General features: G+C 32.8%; 3 protein-coding genes and 3 long non-coding RNA genes across 7 annotated transcripts in view; 3 read left to right on the top strand and 3 right to left on the bottom strand.

Annotated features, from left to right (window-relative positions):
• The first annotated feature begins 1,589 nt into the window (after positions 1–1,589).
• Positions 1,590–3,162, top strand: LOC124445916. The gene is made up of 2 exons (XR_006948296.1): positions 1,590–1,989; positions 2,472–3,162. It is a non-coding gene; the product is annotated as an uncharacterized LOC124445916 (long non-coding RNA).
• Positions 1,995–3,751, bottom strand: LOC124445915. The gene is made up of 5 exons (XR_006948295.1): positions 3,721–3,751; positions 3,174–3,437; positions 2,706–2,856; positions 2,559–2,613; positions 1,995–2,338 (listed from the first exon to the last, which is right to left on the bottom strand). It is a non-coding gene; the product is annotated as an uncharacterized LOC124445915 (long non-coding RNA).
• A 327-nt stretch (positions 3,752–4,078) lies between these two features.
• LOC124445909 lies at positions 4,079–10,067 on the bottom strand. The gene is made up of 10 exons (XM_046996702.1): positions 9,044–10,067; positions 8,080–8,236; positions 7,686–7,822; positions 6,249–6,378; positions 6,048–6,106; positions 5,809–5,928; positions 5,525–5,611; positions 5,383–5,440; positions 4,714–4,800; positions 4,079–4,561 (listed from the first exon to the last, which is right to left on the bottom strand). Exons 1-10 carry the CDS (start codon positions 9,194–9,196, stop codon positions 4,437–4,439), a joined length of 1,113 nt encoding a protein of 370 aa, XP_046852658.1. The 5' UTR covers positions 9,197–10,067; the 3' UTR covers positions 4,079–4,436.
• Positions 10,068–11,774: 1,707 nt separating this feature from the next.
• Positions 11,775–12,981, top strand: LOC124445918. Its single transcript, XR_006948298.1, has 2 exons — positions 11,775–12,034; positions 12,516–12,981. It is a non-coding gene; the product is annotated as an uncharacterized LOC124445918 (long non-coding RNA).
• On the bottom strand, positions 12,040–14,786 carry LOC124445912 (coxsackievirus and adenovirus receptor homolog). The gene is made up of 6 exons (XM_046996705.1): positions 14,662–14,786; positions 13,766–14,141; positions 13,219–13,482; positions 12,749–12,900; positions 12,603–12,657; positions 12,040–12,384 (listed from the first exon to the last, which is right to left on the bottom strand). The coding sequence occupies exons 2-6, from the start codon at positions 14,016–14,018 to the stop codon at positions 12,374–12,376; spliced, it is 735 nt and encodes a 244-aa protein (XP_046852661.1). The 5' UTR covers positions 14,019–14,141; positions 14,662–14,786; the 3' UTR covers positions 12,040–12,373.
• LOC124445905 (contactin-2-like) overlaps positions 14,323–19,921 on the top strand; it is a 43,146-nt gene continuing 37,547 nt past the window's right edge. Inside the window, exon 1 of one of the 2 annotated variants that reach the window (XM_046996694.1) lies at positions 14,323–14,392. Coding sequence is in view for 1 of the 2 variants with exons in the window: in XM_046996692.1 (XP_046852648.1) it covers positions 15,362–15,410 (49 nt within the window). In the remaining variant the exon portion in view is untranslated. Of the gene's footprint in view, positions 14,393–14,868; positions 15,411–19,921 lie in introns of those variants that run through there. The other variant, XM_046996692.1, reaches the window with a different exon arrangement.

Here is a 19,921-nt window from a genome sequence, read left to right as displayed (position 1 = left end):
TTGCGAGGCCGTAACCCAAAAGTTTCAGGGGGGATATACATTTGAGAAAAAGGGCTCGTGTAACTCAACTATATTTCTGGAATTTAACATAACATCAATGTCTTTAAATACCACAAATTGCCTTTCCTATGATTTCATTTTAAAGCTTTTAACGGTTCATTTAAAACTAAGTAAATCAAGCTACTGTATTTTGACAGAAAAACAAACCTTTTTTAATTCTGGGGGTGTACGTGCCACAAATTTCAGCAGTATCACTGGGTAGTCCATTTGTTCATGAATATTGGAATATGTTGACTGCATAAATTTTGTATACTAATTTTTCTTTTGACTTATTCTTACTTTCAAAATTTTTACAGAATACACCTGTGCAAGGTATACTCAGATTTCAGTACTCAAATGCAAAAATAGATATCCACTGCTATTAATCTCCCAAAAAGTTTTCAAATATCCTATCTTTTCGGAAATTCGATTTTTCTGAAATAAAAATTTCCAACATTAACAATTTGCAGCCATTGAAGTAAATACACCTGCAGAATATAAAATCTTCCTGAAGAGTTATTTCCTGGGCTTAAGTCCGGGACTTAAAAATATTAAAAAGCAGATTTGCCATTATTAAAGTTATATATCCATATTCCAAGAACGAACAGCCTTTTAACATCATTCTTTGTGTTTATAGATGAATACATAGAAGCAATCCAATTCTTACGTCTATTGTCTTGTCATATTTAGTGGAGTGATTGCGACCTAGTTGAAAAGGCGGTTTTATAACACAGATACATAACCACGTAGGTACTGGGGCGGTACGCAGTAAACTGCTGAACCTCCTCAAAAAATTTTATGAGAAGACTGAAAGCCTAAGAGGTCCAGATGATCTTGGCTTAAAAACGAGAAGCCCTTACCTTAATGCTATCACAAAAATTGATTTTGAAGATTTTCTCTTTTATAGTACAAAATCTTTGCCTAGTAGCTGCGATAGTCTTAAATAACATTAGAACTTTTAGCTGCTTTGACAAGTTTGTCTTCTCATTTATACTTCATAACTAAAAAACGAGCTTGAATTCAAGGATGTCTTTCAGACATCTATATCCAAATTCGTCTATTCTTGTTTCACGCTGTAGAATTTAAGGACGTACTTAGTTAGTAAGGTCATCAAGCGAAGGCTAATAACCTCATAAAAAACTGTGAGGAGGGCTTAAGCAGTGGGACTGACTTTTGTAGTGTCTGTATTTGATAGAAAACCCCACAATTTTACATGGACTGACTTTTTTCGTTTTTTTTTTATCAGTTCTGGATTAACGTTCGTATACGTATTTTACCAAAGCTAGGAGATGTTACTCTCACCACATATCCCTAACGTATTCATCCTCTATAATGTATGCTTCTATTGTAAATTTTCAACCAGTGTAGGTGAAAAGGGTTACCGAAAGGGTAAGGCCATTATAAAATGGCTGTTTCCAGACGTCTAGGTGTCTCAACTTTTAAAATTATTTATAACGCTTCTACTTTCTACTTTCCTTGTCTAGCCGCCATAAACCCTCTAATACTGGTAACGCGTCGAATACAGTCCGAAAAAGTTTTTACTAGCTTTAAAGATGTTTTCTTCAGAATGAATTTTTATACATAAAAAGTACAGATTTTAAAAAAGTTTAAAAAGTTGGCCGTATAATATATGTAGAAAAACACGGCGAGTGGGCCAGTCGCAGGTCACATAAACGTTCGACACAGGTAAAGCTCTACGCATGCGCATTGTTTATTAGTTATGCATTTAACTCATATTTCAATTTCATGGACTAAACTACTAAAATGCATGTCTGAGTCTCAGTTTTCGCTTTGGACGTTTCTGTTAAATGACTTAAAGCATGTCCCAAGTCATGTACAAAATCGTTCCCGTCGTCACGTTGCACAATCCATGATGAAGTCTGGAAATTGGACTTCGCTCAGTTTGCTGTATTTTTGTGCCCTTCCGAGCCTCCAAGTAACGGTAAGTCGGTAAGTTCTCTTCAAAATATTTATTAAACATCTCTACAGCTCTATCGAAAAACATTTCCTGGGTGTATGGAGTGTATGGTGTATGGTATGTTGGCATAATATATAATCAACTTGAGATGCAGAGCAAAGAACAAATAAGAAAGAAAAATGACCATGAATATTCTAGAATAACGAAAATGCATGGCAGTGTCCAGACATAAATTATTCTAAAATTTTTAAATTAATTACTATGTACAATTAAAAAAATACACAATTATTCCTGACTTTATCAATTTGTAGCACTTATGAAGGCAAAATGCATGTCAAATTTCAGGGATAAACATCTGTCAAATTCCAACTCACAACCAAACTAAAAGAAAAAAAGATAGCAATAATATAAGTACTTCCCAACATACATACTCTAGCGCAAAAAAAACAAACAAGAGAAACAAAAAAACTATTTGAACATTGCATTTGATAATTAATTTTAGTTTATTTTGCAGATGTGAAAAGGAAAACATGAAGAAATTCTTCACATGACAAAGGGTATGTAAAATTAGGTCAACTGACAAGGTATTGAGCATAAATACCTTGATCCTTTGGTGGTGAATTCATTGGCATTTTAGTATCATCATTGCTTGCAGTCTGTATGAAATAACAAAATTTTTTATGACTTATTCAGTGATGAACAGTAAATAACCATAATTCCATGAAAGAGTGTTGAATTAGTTGCACACCTGTTTTGGAGTTTTTGGTGCTTTTTGCCTCTTTTTATAAAAACAATTATAACTATGACTATTATAACAACGATTATAGGAACAACAATTCCAGCAATAGCTCCACCCTCCAGACCACCACCACTAGATCTCTCTTTGTTTATTGGATTATCTGTACAAATCAAATTTAGTCATTAGCCTAATAGCTTAATATTTAACATTTTCCATTGAATATAACTGTAGAATTTATGAAGTTTTCATGTGAAATCTACATTCAGTGAAAAAAATTAGCTTCCAGTGAAATCATTGTTATGTTTACAAGCCAACAAAATAAGAAGGCAGACATCAAAACTGCCCAATAAAACTTAGAATGGTGCAACTTTTGGCTTGAAGTTGCCCATATTTTAATTTGCTACACATGTTATAAACTGCTTTTGTGCAAGCATTAAAAAGATTTTTCATTCTCCTTAAAATGAAATTATTTCTTACCTGTCACTGTTATTCTTATCAAATCTGAAGAAACCTCTCCTACAGAATTTTTTGCATGACATTAGTATGAACTGGAATCCTCTTTTTCTACTTCATCTTGGTTGAAAAAATAGGGACCACTCGTTCCTAGAACTTGTATTTCATTATGATATAAGACAATATATGCTTTGGGTCTTCCATGAATTGAATGATTGCATTTTATTGTTATACGGTCTCCAACAGAGATAGTTGTATTGCTTACAATCAACTGAACTTTTGGTGGAACTAGGTGGAAAAAAGTGGTGTACAAATGCTGTTAATTTGCATTTTTGTGTGAAATCATTTCATATGCAAGTGAAAATGAAAGCAAAAATAACAACTATGAGTCAATTTATAAGGAATTTGACATTTTGTACACAGTTGCATCACAATAAAACAAGATATTGAGTAAGACATGTATATTTGAGCCTTGTCAAAGTTAGACAGTGGCCAACCAAATAGTGTGATTTAATGAAAATATCATGTATTACGATGAATGAAGTCCAGGCAAAGTAAAATGTAACCCAACCTGATATGTATAGCTCCTCTTGTGATGATACTTCTTCAGAATTGTTTTTGTCTTGTAATGTAAGCATGACTTTTTTCTTGTGCATAAATTCTTTCACTCCAATAAAACTGAAGGCAAAATAATTGTTTGATACATTTCCTTTCCAATGCAGTTCAGTTGAATAGCTTTTCGCCAATTCTGAAAGGTCAGATGTTGCTGTGTTTAAAGAATCCAAATCCATAATACATCAATCTGTTTGTTTCCCGGTTTATTTCATAAAAGAAATCAGTAGGGCACAATTCAACTGAATATGTGAATGCAACACGGCATGCGGGACAGCCCTGTGAACGAGGGCACGTTGTCAATAAGATGATGACAGTTATCTATCTAATGATTGTATTAAAAGATAGTTATTTTTAGCTGGGCCGTCGCTATGTTTTGATATATGGTTTACCAAGCGAGGTTTACATGGTTATGTACAACATATTACATTGAAGTCAGAACATATTGTCAATTTTTCTAGAGATAGTTGTCACTATCGTGTCACTTTATTTTACACATAGTGCATTTTCTTGATTTCCCAGAAAGTCTAAGTAAACAATCTTAGAAATATTATTTAAACGAAGTTCATTCTCTTACCAGACATCTATAATTACAAAATATAATTCTTACGTAAATTGGGTTAGCGTGCATAAATAACAAGAACGTTGTGAGTTCTAATGAAAAATTCGCAATCTTCAGTCATGAACATCATAATTCACATTTTCTCCAAGATAATCGTCATTTGAATTTGTTGGTTTGTTGGAAGGTTTGCTGTCTGGCTCTTCGCAATTACTTCGTTTCTTATCATCAGGGTAATAAACTAAAATAATTAAAGTAAAGTAGCTTCTCTTAACCCATGAACAGAAAAAATCCCAGTGTATTGAATTTGGTTTTTTGAGGAAAGACTTGTTGATTATTATTATGAATGAGGTTTGAATATCTATATTCAAATTAGTGACGACTATTTTGTACCTGCTTCTCTCAATCCTTTCCCAAAGTTGCGGACTACGATCCAAAGAAAGAACGATACCAAACATCGTATAACCAAGTATAATATTGCTATATACGAGGTGAAAAAGTAATGAATGTACAATATAGTTACAAATACAAAACAATCACACTACTCATATCTCGATAGCTTGTTAACGTACGGTACTCATTGGTCATTAGCCAGTTTTTACTTGTAATTAGCTCATTTGCGTTTCTCGTTGGCTAAATGTTCCCTCAATCGTCCCAATCATCTTGTACAACCATTGGAAATCATGCATGTCGTGGCGTCAATTATGAAATGATCTAACTCAAGAATCTAACTGAACAATCAAATCAAGAGATCTAACTCATAAATCAAATCAAGAGATCTAACTCAAGAATAAAAAAAGAGACTATCAGTTGTTAATCTTTCCAGAACTTTAAACCAAACTTTTTCAGGAAATGAACTACCTTGTTTTAAATCCTGTAATTTCGCTGGTATTTTGTTTATACACTAGTAGAGCTTTATTCAAAAGAAGGATCGAAGCGTCAGATTTCGCATTTTTCTAATTTGGTGACTGTGCATGGCAGTTTCAAGTTCCGATGTTTGAAACTAAAAATCCTCATGGCTATCATGTAGTAGGAGTAATTATAAGTTTCATCAAGTCTTACCACAAACCATAATGGAGATATTGATAGTTTTATCGTGCTTCTTCCAATCTATCCCAGTCTAAAAACACGAACAAACATCATAACTACATGCATTTACTACCCATGCATCAAACATAGAGCGGAAGTGTTCTATTCCATTTACCTTGATGATCTTATAAAATGCATAAATTGGCTGTGGAATGCTAAGAAGAAAAAATGCCAAGAGCCATGTTCTTTCCTCGTATCTGGGCTTAATTGATAAAGAATGAAAATTAGGGTTTATGCATTTTCAGTAGCAGTTTCAGTGGATGACTTTTTACAACTATCGTAATTGTATTCGTTACAACACAAGCTGAAGATAAACGTCTTAGAATCGGATTATATCACATTAACACAAAACATGTTTTTCGAACTAGTTTCAATTCCGTCAATACGCATCATATTTACCACAAGAAATCCAACAATAAGCCAAATTATTCCGACAAATATACCAACACAAAGAATAACTTTTTCATGATGAGTCGCATTTTCCACTCCAGAAGTCATGACCAGCACAATTAAAGATATCTGAAATTTGCGTCACATAAAATATTCTCTTTCATATATTGGACTACAGTAATGGCAACTACAAAACAATAATCAAGAAAATAAAAACCGTAGTTTATAATGTTGACTAAGTTACATACCGAAATTTCAAACTCCAATAAGAGCAATGTATGAAAAGCAAACATGTTCATGCACATATCTAAAAATAGAAGATAAAATATAGAAAATTAAAGACCACATGTCTACAACAACTTAATATTGAAAAAGTGGATTAAAAGCTTGTATCAGATTCCCTACGTCATATAGAAAACCAAGTGCCATACAGGAAATATACTACTCACTTTGGAAAGTTATGTTTGCCGAACGAACTGTTCTGATTATGAGGTTTTTCGTTGTATAATGCTCGTATGCAATTTTAAGGCAGAGCCCTAGATCCACTGCTCCTAGTACCAGCAATATAATGAGACGAACCTATAAAAGTAACAGAAGTGCCATTGTCAAGAGGTGTTTTACAAAGCTTTTATCAAATAATTAATTCGTCAACCACATAAGTGTTAGTCTGGGTGACTTAGGTATTTATATAACATGATAGTAGTGAAAACATCTCAATGGATGTATTGATTTCAATTGGTAAAACATACCGAAAAAATTCAGCGCGTCACCAGCGAAAAATGGTAATATGAGCAAATAGGCATATGAGCAAATACAGGAAAAAATCACATAATTGAATGTTGTACATTAGTTGGGATCTTGGTAAGTACAGTTTGAAGGAGACTTATTTGAATGAAAGCAAAATAATGAGACAAACAAATAAAGTTAAGAGATGCCTGTGTTCCAGCATTGCTTTGGTAAAACTGTGATCATACAATTAACTTTTCATGACTTGCCTTTGACAAGAGATGTGTTAGCAAACATTGCAAAATCAACAGATAAATTGCAATAAATAATACGCTGATGATATAAAAAACAATTACAATCAAGAAGGAAATGAAAAATAGCAACATTTTGAAGTGTGTACGGTGGCCCACAAGGGACATGCAACTTACATAAGTCTGTTGCTGCAAATTAAGTCGGTTGCTGCAAGTTAAGTCTGTTGCTGCAAATTAAGTCGGTTGCTGCAAGTTAAGTCTGTTGCTGCAAGTTAAGTCTGTTGCTGAAATTAAGTCGGTTGCTGCAAAATAAATGTACTTTAGCAAATATATCATGAAGTATTACCATAACTTTTAGACTATCGTCATCAATACAATCATCATTTTTTCGTTTTTTGAAACCATATTCTCTGAGTTTTCTTTTTAAAGTTCTACAACACATTTTTACGGCATGATGCTTGTCTAGAAGTAAGACTATTTCGTTGTATTTATATCCTGAATAAAAATAATTTTCTATTAAAGTCCTTAAAGCGTTTTCGTTATCTTCAGCAGCCATTTTTATTATTTATTCAGCAACATACGACAATTGCAAATCGCAGCCGCAGATTAATTTGCAGCAACAGACTTAACTTGCAGCAACCGACTTAATTTGCAGCAACAGACTTAACTTGCAGCAACCGACTTAATTTGCAGCAACAGACTTATGTAAGTTGCATGTCCCTTGTGGACCACCGTACTATACCACTTATATTGCCATTTACTTTAAAAAACATGTATAAGTTTGAACCCATTCAATGTTCTCCAGTGCTGAATCTCTGTGTGATATTATTACTGATAAAACAATATACGTGCCATATTATTACTTGCACAACTTAAAGTCAACTCTTTCAAATTCTAAAAAAAAGTTACCATCAAGACAGTTCTTGTTTTAATAGCATACTGGATAATGCAATATATAGACACTATCACTATGGCAACCATAAATGCCCCTAGCTGGAAAGGTCTCTCTCCAAACACTCCATGATATATGTATACCAGACAAAATACTAGAAACAGATCAATATTTGTAAGGCATAAGTACTATAAAAATATTAGGTCAAAATTTGCAAATTAGGTTGAAAGACTCCTCCCTCTCTTCCATTGGAGATTTTTAAGCATTGACAAAATTATCACCCCTCGAAGGGATAGTTTTAGTTCATGAGGAAGCTCTGAGAAACTTTCAATCTTTAGGAAGCAAAATTTGACTCTATTACATGAAAATCTCACACTATTTCAAGCACATTAATGTTTTAGATGAAGTTACCTGAATTGATAATAAGCACCAATGCTAATGATGAATCTGATTCATCAATGGTGTTAGCAAGACGATCGATTGCAACTCCTATTACAACAAGAGTACTGATAGTGGCCAAAGTTAAAAAAGCAATTTCAATTTTCTCCAAATCTGATGGAATTCTTAACTAAAAAAGACATCAAAAGCATGCAAACAACTGACTTATACTGATGAAAAAAAAAACTAATTTGGTGTTGAAATAGTGTTAAACAATTGGATTTATTGAATAATACTATATCACACAATTCTTGGGCCCCAAATGCATGAAAAACCAAATCCACTTGAAGATATGCAGCATGTAAGAGCCAAGCTAAGTGTGTTTAGCTGCAATGTTTGGTGAGATTAAATGTTTGCACCAAAATGTTTATTCTAAATTCAAGATATGCGTTGTTTCTTGGTTTTTAAGGTAAAATTTTTGTGGTGCACTGGACTGAAATGCTTATAATTGTTGTAGTGCACTGGATTGTAATGCTTATAATAAATTAGTAATAACTCACTTTGTTTAAATAATGTAAAAATCATGCAATAAAAGCATTAACTTTTTTTTAAAGATAATGGATGAAAAAAGAGTGCTAAAATCAGTACAGCCTTCAAAATAGTTTTGAGGTTTGAAGTATTGTAATATACGTGTAACTATAACTATGCCCAGTGCTGTGGTGATCAGATAAATATATTGTGTATACACAATATGCATGATAATTTCTCCCTCGTAATTACAATAACAGTTTTACGACAACATCTTGTTTCCAACAGCTAAACTGGCACAAGCTTAACGCAAATGTAAAGTTGATCATAAAAGTTGCTGCGAAGCATTTGAACAAAAATTGAGGAGAAAAAATGCTTTCACAAATACAACAGAAGTTGAAAACAGCTAACATATGGGTTTATGCGGTTAAAGTTACTCATTTATGTATGAAATGGCCAATAAACATACTTTTCCAAAAGGAGAATCGACCGTTCGAACAGCTGAAGGCAAAACACTCAATTCACTTCGAGAGGTGGATGAGCTAGCTTCGCCTTCGTTGGATGTATCCGAATTCATTCCTTCAGCACCTAGTGATGTATTGTCGAATGTGTTATAAGCCATATGAAATGGTAAATTAGATGATTAGTCAAACAGAATTACAACGGGATGACTGTCAAAACGAAATGAGGCAATTATCGTATCCTTTTCTGTATGCATTCGATTTCTGTTTCGATGTTTTCGATTTAATAAAGTTGTTTATAATTGCTTTGCTGCATGCTGGTGGTAGTAATTTCCGGAAGTTACAAAGATTTTAAATCATTGTCTAAAAGCTTTTCATGATATTTATACATCTATAAATCATTGTATTGTTTGATTTGTTTATTTTTTATTTTTGTTATCAAGATATAAATTTTTTTCATTTTATGAAAGATTTGGGAAATCTTAAAACCGAATGCCTCCCATTGTATTTCCGTGATTGAGACTTAACACCAAAACACACACAGTAGGATTAATTCGCCTAATATGCTGAGCAAAATTGCTAAATGTAAAAAGTGATTTCAGTGCAAGACCTATCTTTTCAAGAAAACAAATAGGATGCGAAATATGGAAAAATAATCAGTATTTGGACGGTTCAAAAGATTTCAACGTTTGAATGGTTTAATTTATAATATAGTGACGCTAATTTCGTATTGAATTCGAAATACCTTTAGAAAAAGGCCATTTGTTATGAATTTCAAAAGAATAAAATATTACCAAGTAATTGACTGTTGTAGCTAATCTATTTTGCCTAAAACTGGATCCAAGGGCATAAAAAGTTCATTTCTACATAAAAGCTGGTGGAAAACAGGCACAGTTCCACTAAGTATTTGCACTTTCAGTTTCATCTAATTTGACATCACTTCGTTGATTTCTATTCGTGGATTTCAAAAAAAATTTTAGACTTTGCATCCTGGCGTGATAATCGAAATCTAATTAAAACCTTATTATCTCTGCGAGGCCTTGACCCAAGGGGATATACATTTGAGAAAAAGGCTCGTGTAACTCAACTATTATTCTGGAATTTAACATAACATCAATGTCTTTAAGTGCCACAAATAGCCTTTCCTATGATTTCATTTTAAAGCTTTTAACGGCTCATTTAAAATTAAGTAAATCAAGCTACTGTATTTTGACAGAAAAACAAACCTTTTTTAATTACGGAGGTGTACGTGCCACATATTTCAGCAGTATCGCTGGGTAGTCCATTTGTTCATGAATATTGGAATATGTTGACTGCATAAATTTTGTATACTAATTTTCCTTTTGACTTATTCTTACTTTCAAAATTTTTACAGAATACACCTGTCCAAGGTAGACTCAGATTTCAGTACTCAAATGCAAAAATAGATATCCACTGCTATTAATCTCCCAAAAAGTTTTCAAATATCCTATCTTTTCGGAAATTCGATTTTTCTGAAATAAAAATTTCCAACATTAACAATTTGCAGCCATTGAAGTAAATACACCTGCAGAATATAAAATCTTCCTGAAGAGTTATTTCCTGGGCTTAAGTCCGGGACTTAAAAATGTTAAAAAGCAGATTTGCCATTATTAAAATTATATATCCATATTCCAAGAACGAACAGCCTTTTAACATCATTCTTTGTGTTTATAGATGAATACATAAAAGCAATCCCATCCTTCCGTCTATAGTCTTGTCATATTTAGTCGACTGATTGCGACCTAGTTCAAAAGGCTGTTTTATAACACAGGTACATAACCACGTAGGTACTGGGGCAGTACGGAGTAAACTGCTGAGCCTCCTCGAAAAAATTTAGGAGATGACTAAAAGCCTTAGAGGTCCAGATGATCTTGCCTTAAAAACAAGAAGCCCTTACCTTAATGCTATCACAAAAATTGATTTTTAAGATTTTCTCTTTTATAGTACAAAATCTTTGCTTAGTAGCTGCGATAGTCTGAAATATCATTAGAACTTTTAGCTGCTCTGACAAGTTTGTCTTATCTTTATACTTCATGACTAAAAAACGAGCTTGAATTCAAGGATGTCTTTCAGACACCTATATCCAAATTCGTCTATTCTTGTTTAACGCTGTAGAATTTAAGGACCTACTTAGTAAGGTCATCGAGCGAAGGCTAATAACCTCATAAAAAACTGTGAGGAGGGCTTAAGCAGTGGGACTGACTTTTGTAGTGTCTGTATTTGATATAAAACCCCACAATTTTACATGGACTGACTATTTTCGTTTTTTATCAGTTTCTGGATTAACGTTCGTATACGTATTTTACCAAAGCTAGGAGTTGTTACTCTCACCACATCTCTAACGTATTCATCCTCTATAATGTATGCTTCTATAGTAAATTTTCAACCAGTGTAGGTGAAAATGGTTACCGAAAGTGTAAGGCCATTATAAAATGGCTGTTTCCAGACGTCTAGATGTCTCAACATTTAAAATTATTTATACCGCTTCTACTTTCTACTTTCCTTGTCTAGCCGCCATAAACCCTCTAATACTGGTAACGCGTCGAATACAGTCCGAAAAAGTTTTTACTAGCTTTAAAGATGTTTTCTTCAGAATGAATTTTTATAGATAAAAAGTACAGATTTTAAAAAAGTTTAAAAAGTTGGCCGTATAATATATTTAGAAAAACACGGCGAGTGGGCCTGTCGCAGGTCACATACACGTTCGACACAGGTAAAGCTCTACGCATGCGCATTGTTTTATTAGTTATGCATTTACCTCATATTTCATTTTCATGGACTAAACTACTAAAATGCGTGTCTGAGTCTCAGTTTTCGCTTTGGACGTTTCTGTTAAATGACTTAAAGCATGTCCCAAGTCATGTACAAAATGGTTCCCGTCGTCACGTTGCAGAAACTATTATGAAATCTGGAAAGTGGACTTCGCTCAGTTTGCTGTATTTTCGTGCCCTTCCGAGCCTCCAAGTAACGGTAAGTCGGTAAGTTCTCTTCAAAATATTTATTAAACATCTCTACAGCTCTATTGAAAAACATTTCCTGGGTGTATGGTGTGTAATGTCGTATTTATGTTGGCATAATATACAATCAACTTAAAGATGCTGAGCAAAGAACAAATAAGAAAGAAAAATGACCATGAATATTCTAGAATAACGAAAATGCATGGCAGTGTCCAGACATAAATTATTCTAAAATTTTTAAATTAATTACTATGTACAATTAAAAAAATACACATTTAATCCTGACTTTATCAATTTGTGGCACTTATGAATGCAAAATGCATGTCAAATTTCAGGGATAAACATCTGTCAAATTCCAACTCACAACCAAACTAAACGAAAAAAAGATAGCAATAATATAGTACTTCCCAACATACATACTCTAGGGTAAAATAAAAACAAGAGTAACAAAAAAAACTATTTGAACATTGCATTTCATAATTAATTTTAGTTTATTTTGCAGATGTCAAAAGAAAAACATGAAGAAATTCTTCACATGACAAAGGGTATGTAAAATTAGGTCAACTGACAAGGTATTGAGCATAAATACCTTGATCCTTTGGTGGTGAATTCATTGGCATTTTAGTATCATCATTGCTTGCAGTCTGTATGAAATAACAAATTTTTTATGAGTTATTCAGTGATGAACAGTAAATAACCATAATTCCATGAAAGAGTGTTGAATTAGTTGCACACCTGTTTTGGAGTTTTTGGTGCTTTTTGCCTCTTTTTTATAAAAACAATTATAACTATGACTATTATAACAACGATTATAGGAACAACAATTCCAGCAATAGCTCCACCCTCCAGACCACCACCACTAGATCTCTCTTTGTTTATTGGATTATCTGTACAAATCAAATTTAGTCATTAGCCTAATAGCTTAGTATTTAACATTTTCCATTGAATATAACTGTAGAATTTATGAAGTTTTCATGTGAAATCTACATTCAGTGAAAAAAATTAGCTTCCAGTGCAATCATTCTTATGTTTACTTGCCGACAAAAATAAGAAAGCAGACATCAAAACTACCCAATAAAACTTAGAATGGTGCAACTTTTGGCTTGAAGTTGCTCATATTTTAATTTGCTACACATGGTATAAGCTGCTTTTGTGCAAGCATTAAAAAGATTTTTCATTCTCTTTAAAATGAAATTATTTCTTACCTGTCACTGTTATTCTTATCAGATCTGAAGTAACCTCTCCTACAGAATTTTTTGCATGACATTGGTATGAACCAGAATTCTCTATTTCTACTTCATCTTGGTTAAAAAAATAGGTACCATTCTTTTCTAGAATTTGTTTTTCATTATGATACCAGATAATGTTTGCTTTGGGTCTTCCATGAATTGAAAGATTGCACTTTATTGTTATACGGTCTCCAACAGAGAGAGTTGTATTGCTTACAATCAACTGAACTTTTGGTGGAACTAGGTGGAAAAAAGTGGTGTACAAATGCTGTTAATTTGCATTTTTGTGTGAAATCATTTCATATGCAAGTGAAAATGAAAGCAAAGATGACATCTATGAGTCAATTTATGAGGAATTTGATATTTTGTACACAGTTGCATCACAATAAAACAAGATATTGAGTAAGACATGTATATTTGAACCTTGTCAAAGTTAGACAGTGGCCAACCAAATAGTGTGATTTGATGAAAATATCATGTATTACGATGAATGAAGTCCAGGCAATGTAAAATGTAACCCAACCTGATATATATAGTTCCTCTCGTGATGATACTTCTTCAGAATTGTTTTTGTCTTGTAATTTAAGCATGACTTTTTTCTTGTGCATAAATTCTTTCACTCCAATAAAACTGAAGGCAAAATAATTGTTTGATACATTTCCTTTCCAATGCAGTTCAGTTGAATAGCTTTTTGCCAATTCTGAAGTTTCAGGTGTTGCTGTATTAGAGAATCCAAATCCATAATACATCAATCTCTTTGTTTCCTGTTTTTTCATTGAATTCGTTTAATTGAGCAAGAGCCATTTCCTTTTCTCCCGTGTATCGCCATTTTAAAGTTAAGTTTCCTCCAACTTTAACGTAAAGAGGATCTTTTCCTTCAAACCGAATGTTAACTCCCCCTTTAAATGCATATATCCATTTTAATAAAGTATTATAAAAATGTATTATCAATTATTAAGACTTTTCTTGATCGTAGATAAATACAGCAATAACACCTTTTATTTTATGATACTAGATCAAGATAAACACGTAACATTTATTGACATTTTTCAATATTCTCAGCATAATACTTCGCTAACAAGATCTACTGATGTATATCGTCAAATGCTGAAGTTTTTTTCCAGGATGTAAAGGAATGTGAATTGTTCACGTACACGAAATTCATTTGCTTTTTTGTCGATATAAGTAATCATTAGACGACATTAAGGCTAAAGTTAACTCATTCTTTAATTGGCGTAAAAACAAAAAATTACTTATATTTTACAGAATAAAAATTAAATCGAAAACATGGGTTCGTTCATTTGTTTATCTACGTAATTGAGTTTCATGCAAATCTTTTGTATTCGATTTATTTGATGAAAAGATCAAGGACCAAAAGACTCTGCATGAAACTTCTCAATAACTATTTGCTGTACAAACCTGAAAATTTTGTTGCCAAAATAATTAAGTTGATTAACTTGAACCACATGATTTTGCTGTCTGTAAGTCCGATGTGAACTATTCCTAATGCTTTGTTTAATTCGTTACAAACAATGAATATGAAATGAAGGACGCTGATTATTTATGTCTTCACATAATTTTTCCACGGGGAGGTCTTCCGTCAAAGGATGAGTTGACGTTCTTTTTCAGAATCTTTCTTTGTACTTTTTTCCACAACTTTCCCAAGATCCTTTTTAAGTGACGTATTGTGGTGTATGTAAGTATATGTTAAAGTATGACATTCTAAGTAGACACAAAATTTCAAGTTTCAGTTTTTCATTCATTATTATTATGGTATTATACGTAGAGTAAAATAATTGGTTTGATCTAAAGGACAGGATGAAAACCATCGACTTACATCAGTATCGTTTATTTAATAAAAAAAAACAAACGCCTGATGTATGATAATGCGAGACTCAGTGTGTAAATATTTCAAAATCATTTTTTTGTCATTATACAGCGGATGCTGTCGTATAGCAACTATGTGGACTTTTACATCATGTGCATAATTTTATTCAAATGTATTAATGTTTACGAGTGACGACGTCACAACTTTATACACCTTTGTGCATTAATATTGTTGGACTATTGGAAATATTACTGTATTTGTTCTTGTTCTGTTTCTTTTTCTGCGAAAGCAATGATTTCATCCGTTGTGCTGTTTTCTCTTGTCGTTTTTCTTGATTCAGGTATCGATTGCCAATATTGTGTATCTTCTCTTTTACGTACTTAAGATATTATTGGGCAAGTACTTCATACATGGTATAATACATTTCGTCGTCATTATATGTTATTCTTTGGGTATATTTAGGTTAGTCTTGTTAATTCTTCTCTTTCATATTTGTGTTTATACATCACATCGGGTTCACTATAAGTTTGTCACGTTACACATATAAAGTCGTACTGAGTCCTTGAATGTACGAGCGAATACTTCTTCTCAAACAATTAGAAAACTGTGTCCTTATACTGGAATCATTTTGCCCTGGTAACGTAAAAGGCGAGACTCTTAATAAATTCCAAGTAAAATGTAAGTTTTAAATGAAGAATTCTGTCGAAAATTTTGAAACAAACCTAAACTGTCACCTTTGCACTTATGTATCAACATAGGAGAAGCCTGTTTTAGACCTAAATCTTGTCAGTTTTAAGAACTCATGGTTAAATCGTGCGCAACTTCACTTTTCGAAGGATAGCAACGCATCTTTCCATAAATTTTCCCTTAAACACTAAAGCTTGGTAAGAAATTGATCATTACACTAAATATTTTTTTGTTAATAAGCTTTTAAAGAGGCACATCATGCATAGGTGTAAGATAAATGTAAAAATTGTAGAACAAACATTTAGCAGCTTACAGCTATGTTACAGATGACATAAAGTACATGCCTTTCTGATTAACCTGCTTTAAGTAATGCAAGAGCAAAAATAAAGTTTTAAAAGTATTGCTATCAAGCTATTAGACTCACTAAACACAAGAATTACTTTGATTCAATGTTTTGACCACTCTTTCTACAAGGTCATTCCACATAGGATAAGTGAAGTCCATTCTTTACTTTGGAAGAGTAGAATTTTGAACTTTCTCTTTTTAAATATAGAAGGACAACATTTTTTTGGTTGTGTAGAAGCTGCACTAAACATTAAAGTGCTTGCTCACTTACTTCTAACGGAGGATCTTGTTTCTATTACATACCAATGTCCCAAAACCATCTTTAGTTGCTGTTTCCATGCATTGATTATATAAAGAATGATTTCAAAAATAATTCAGATATTCTTTATTTTAAATCAACATTATAAACTTTTATCAAAGGACACAGAGTAAATTAGTAAATTAGTATGTATAGATCAGAATCATAACTACATTTCTTGTTGAGAAATATATATACAGGATCACTTTTTCAATCAATGTGCCAGAACTCTTTCACTCTTCTTTTCATGGTATGACAAAGATAACTTTTATCTATGAAAGTCCTTGCTAATCAAATTTACAATAAAACAAAGTTTCAACCCAAGCAAAAACCCCCAGCTTTCTGGCTTCTGAAATGGCTCACTGAAAAATATTCTTTCTTGAACTGTAAAACATGATCTTGAGCACAAAGCCTTACTGAAGATTAACAATCATCACAACATGAAAGAGATTGTTGAAAAATACAAAAGTTTACCACTTCTGACATATTGTAAACAAATAGTAGCTAAGTTTGTTCTAAGAATCAAGTAATGTTGAGTTCTAGCTTGGTGTTTTGAGATTTTATGCTTCTTAACTGAGATTTTTAACTTCTTTTTGCAAAATGCCTCTCAGTTGTATACAGAATGCAATAAGAATGACTTTAGCAATATTCACACAAACTCTTGATTAGCAATGGAAGTTTATGGAACATTCAGCCTTCTTCATTTTTGTACCAAGCTGCGCTTTGGCCTTTCTGTTTACAACCACAAATGGATATTACTCCTTCGGATGAAAATGGGTGGCAAACGAGTGACGGGAAACCGCAAGTCTGAAATCGTATGGATGACCATTCCCCTAGCGCCGGATTCCCTACTTGATAACGTTCATTGTGGTTGTAAGACTGGCTGCAACGTGGCTGTAACTCCCAACGTTGTTCTTGCAACAAAGCAGGAGTGACGTACACAGATGTATGGTCGTGTACTGCAAACACGAATGTAGATATTAATGACGACAATGATGTTGAGGAAGAGGAGTTTTTAGATGATGACATTGACGACGAATTCGAGGCAGACCTTTAAAAAAAGCGCGCCTTGTCTTGCACAATACGATTATAACTTTCAAAATATTATCTTCGCAACAATTGCTAAAATCCAACCTAATGCACGAGTGAAATATGTATTTCTTTTAGGCATTTTATTTATGTTGCCAGTATTATCCATTGAGCTCTATAAGACCTGGAGGGGCAAAGGGGCCTGGACCCCGTGGTCAAAAACATGGCGGTAATGGCGGATTTTGGTTGTCAAAACTTCCACTTTGAGAAAAATTTTTAACATTCGCTCCCTCCCGAAACGGATCTCTATTACTGCTCATAGTAATGACAACCAGCGAAAACAACCACGATACCGTAAGCATAAAATATTGAAAATAATCCTTAAGGTTTTTTGTGAAATAGACACACACATTTAAATGAGGTAAATCTACTGTAAAATAACGTATATTTTGTCAAGTAATACTTTAGCTATATTAGAAATAAATATCAAACGGCAATCTTTACACTGTTAATGTGTTGTTAAGCTTTAATGCATAATCCCATGCGCATTACTTGTGTTTTGACTGTTTGTGAACAGCTTGGTGCAACTGTCTTTCTTGAATAGATGGGTAAATCTTAGTTAAAATGTCGAAAAGGAGTTAGAAAAGTTAGCTTACCCCTACGACTTAAGTCGACTGGAAATATATTATAAGTAGGTAATTGTTTTGAGTTTTTTGGTAGGATTGATTCTGGGTGTCTTATAAAGTATTATGATATTCTGATAAATCTACTGAGAACTTATGAGGAAAATATCTTGAACTAGGAGAGCAAAAGAACGAAATTCAGAAATTCTATAATCATGTTGCTGATTCTGTTTTAAGCCAAGATATTAGAAACTGGATTGTTATTGACAACCATGGATCTACTACTGAACAGAACTACATTAATTTCCCATTGAAAATACTATTTCTTAAATCAAGTGCATTGGTTTCTCTGACATAACACTTTTCTTATTGCTGCATGAAGGCAAACCTGTTTAAATAATTATAATGTAGGTGAAGATATTTAGCATGTTGTATAATTGTTATTATACAGACATTATTTATAATATTATGGCCTTGTGTAATGTATGTCAAGAACTTATTAATTCTCAAAAATGCTAACCTTGCACTACTTTTCTTTTGTGTCCTTACAAATTACAGTTACCTATACTAATTTTTCTAGGTTCAAACAACTTGACAAATTTTTGAATTTTACATTATGCCTTTGAATTTTTCTTTTTGTCTTTTGGTAAAAATATCAGTGAATGACTTAAAAATCAAGTTTATCTAAAATAGTATTTTGTACAAAGTAACTATACATAATTGGAAAAGTTTCATGTTGAAGGCAGATGTGGCTTCTTTTACTAGATTGCTACTCTTATTCTTTTAAATGATATCGTAATTCTTCAAAAGACATAAAAAGTTCTTTGCCATCAATTTTTGCTTCTTCCACATTCAACTTCATTGCAACCAATGCATCTTATGTGAATTTTTAATCACCTGGAATTGAAAAATGTATGGATTTTGTCAGATGATGCAGTACTGTATTTAATGTTTCATGCATGTCATGATAAGCTTTTCTTGAGCAAATATTTCAAGGTAGGAGCAAAATTTGGCACATTATTGAACAAAGTAGTTTTTATCTTGATTTTGATGTACTAACCTGTTTAGTACACTGTGTAACAAACAATTCATTTACAGAAACACCATATGGCATTTATAAAACTTTTAGCATAAAGCAAACCTTTACACACCATCATCATGCTTGTCCAAATCTGTCAAATTGTCCAGGCTAGCTGTTTAATACAGGTATTTTTATTGTACGACATGTACCAAAGAGCTCATTAATTAATCCTGCACTGCATTTGATTTCAATACAGCTCTGTCCTTAATATTTGCTTCATATTTTCAGAAAAATATCATGAAAAAATCCTCCATTTCAACTCAGTTGAAACAAGGAGTTTTAAGATATGCATATCTCGATAAGAACTGGTTGCTTTGCCTCGTCTAGCAATCGATTAAGTAAAGAACAAATAAGACTGGATAAAAATAACTTAAATTACAACTTAGGAGTAAAAACATTCACAAAATATATGCCATCACACTTCAAGTATTGACTTAAAACAAAACACTGAACACTTTAAATAGTAAACAATCTTACGTTGCTTACCGGTGTCATGAAATGTTTCCTTTTCTGGCATTACTTCAGCATCCGTATACCAAACAAGTTTGCAGCATGTTTTAAAGATAAAATTTCTAAAAGTTTTTGTGCTTGGCATTGATATTTTCTATAATCGCAATTGTGGTTGTCAAATCCGGGTGGGCGAAAAAAATTTCATTTTATGAGCCCGCGTCTTTCCGCTGACTTTGACAACCAAAATCCGCCATGTTTTTGACCACGCGGCCGCGCGCTAATAATTTATACTAATTTTGTTGACGTTTCCCCTCCAGGTCTTATAGAACTCAATGGTA

This window comes from Xenia sp. Carnegie-2017, unplaced genomic scaffold (genome assembly GCF_021976095.1).
Source record: "Xenia sp. Carnegie-2017 unplaced genomic scaffold, XeniaSp_v1 HiC_scaffold_22, whole genome shotgun sequence".
Taxonomy (NCBI): Eukaryota; Metazoa; Cnidaria; class Anthozoa; order Malacalcyonacea; family Xeniidae; genus Xenia; species Xenia sp. Carnegie-2017.
Note: the sequence above shows the minus strand (reverse complement) of the source record. Positions and strands in the feature narration are given on the sequence as shown.

Bases quoted from the DNA above. Each gene is read 5' to 3' on its own strand.
- LOC124445909 (XM_046996702.1), bottom strand. From the start codon at position 9,196: ATGGCTTATAACACATTCGACAATACATCACTAGGTGCTGAAGGAATG. The intron at 5,441-5,524 runs GTAAATGGAATA...TCGTGTTTTTAG, and splicing joins CATTTTATAAGATCATCAAG to ACTGGGATAGATTGGAAGAA. The intron at 4,801-5,382 runs GTAAGACTTGAT...CCTCGTATATAG, and splicing joins TATCTCCATTATGGTTTGTG to CAATATTATACTTGGTTATA.
- LOC124445912 (XM_046996705.1), bottom strand. From the start codon at position 14,018: ATGAAAAAACAGGAAACAAAGAGATTGATGTATTATGGATTTGGATTC. The intron at 12,901-13,218 runs GTAAGAAATAAT...TGATTTGTACAG, and splicing joins GATAAGAATAACAGTGACAG to ATAATCCAATAAACAAAGAG. The intron at 12,658-12,748 runs GTGTGCAACTAA...TATTTCATACAG, and splicing joins CACCAAAAACTCCAAAACAG to ACTGCAAGCAATGATGATAC.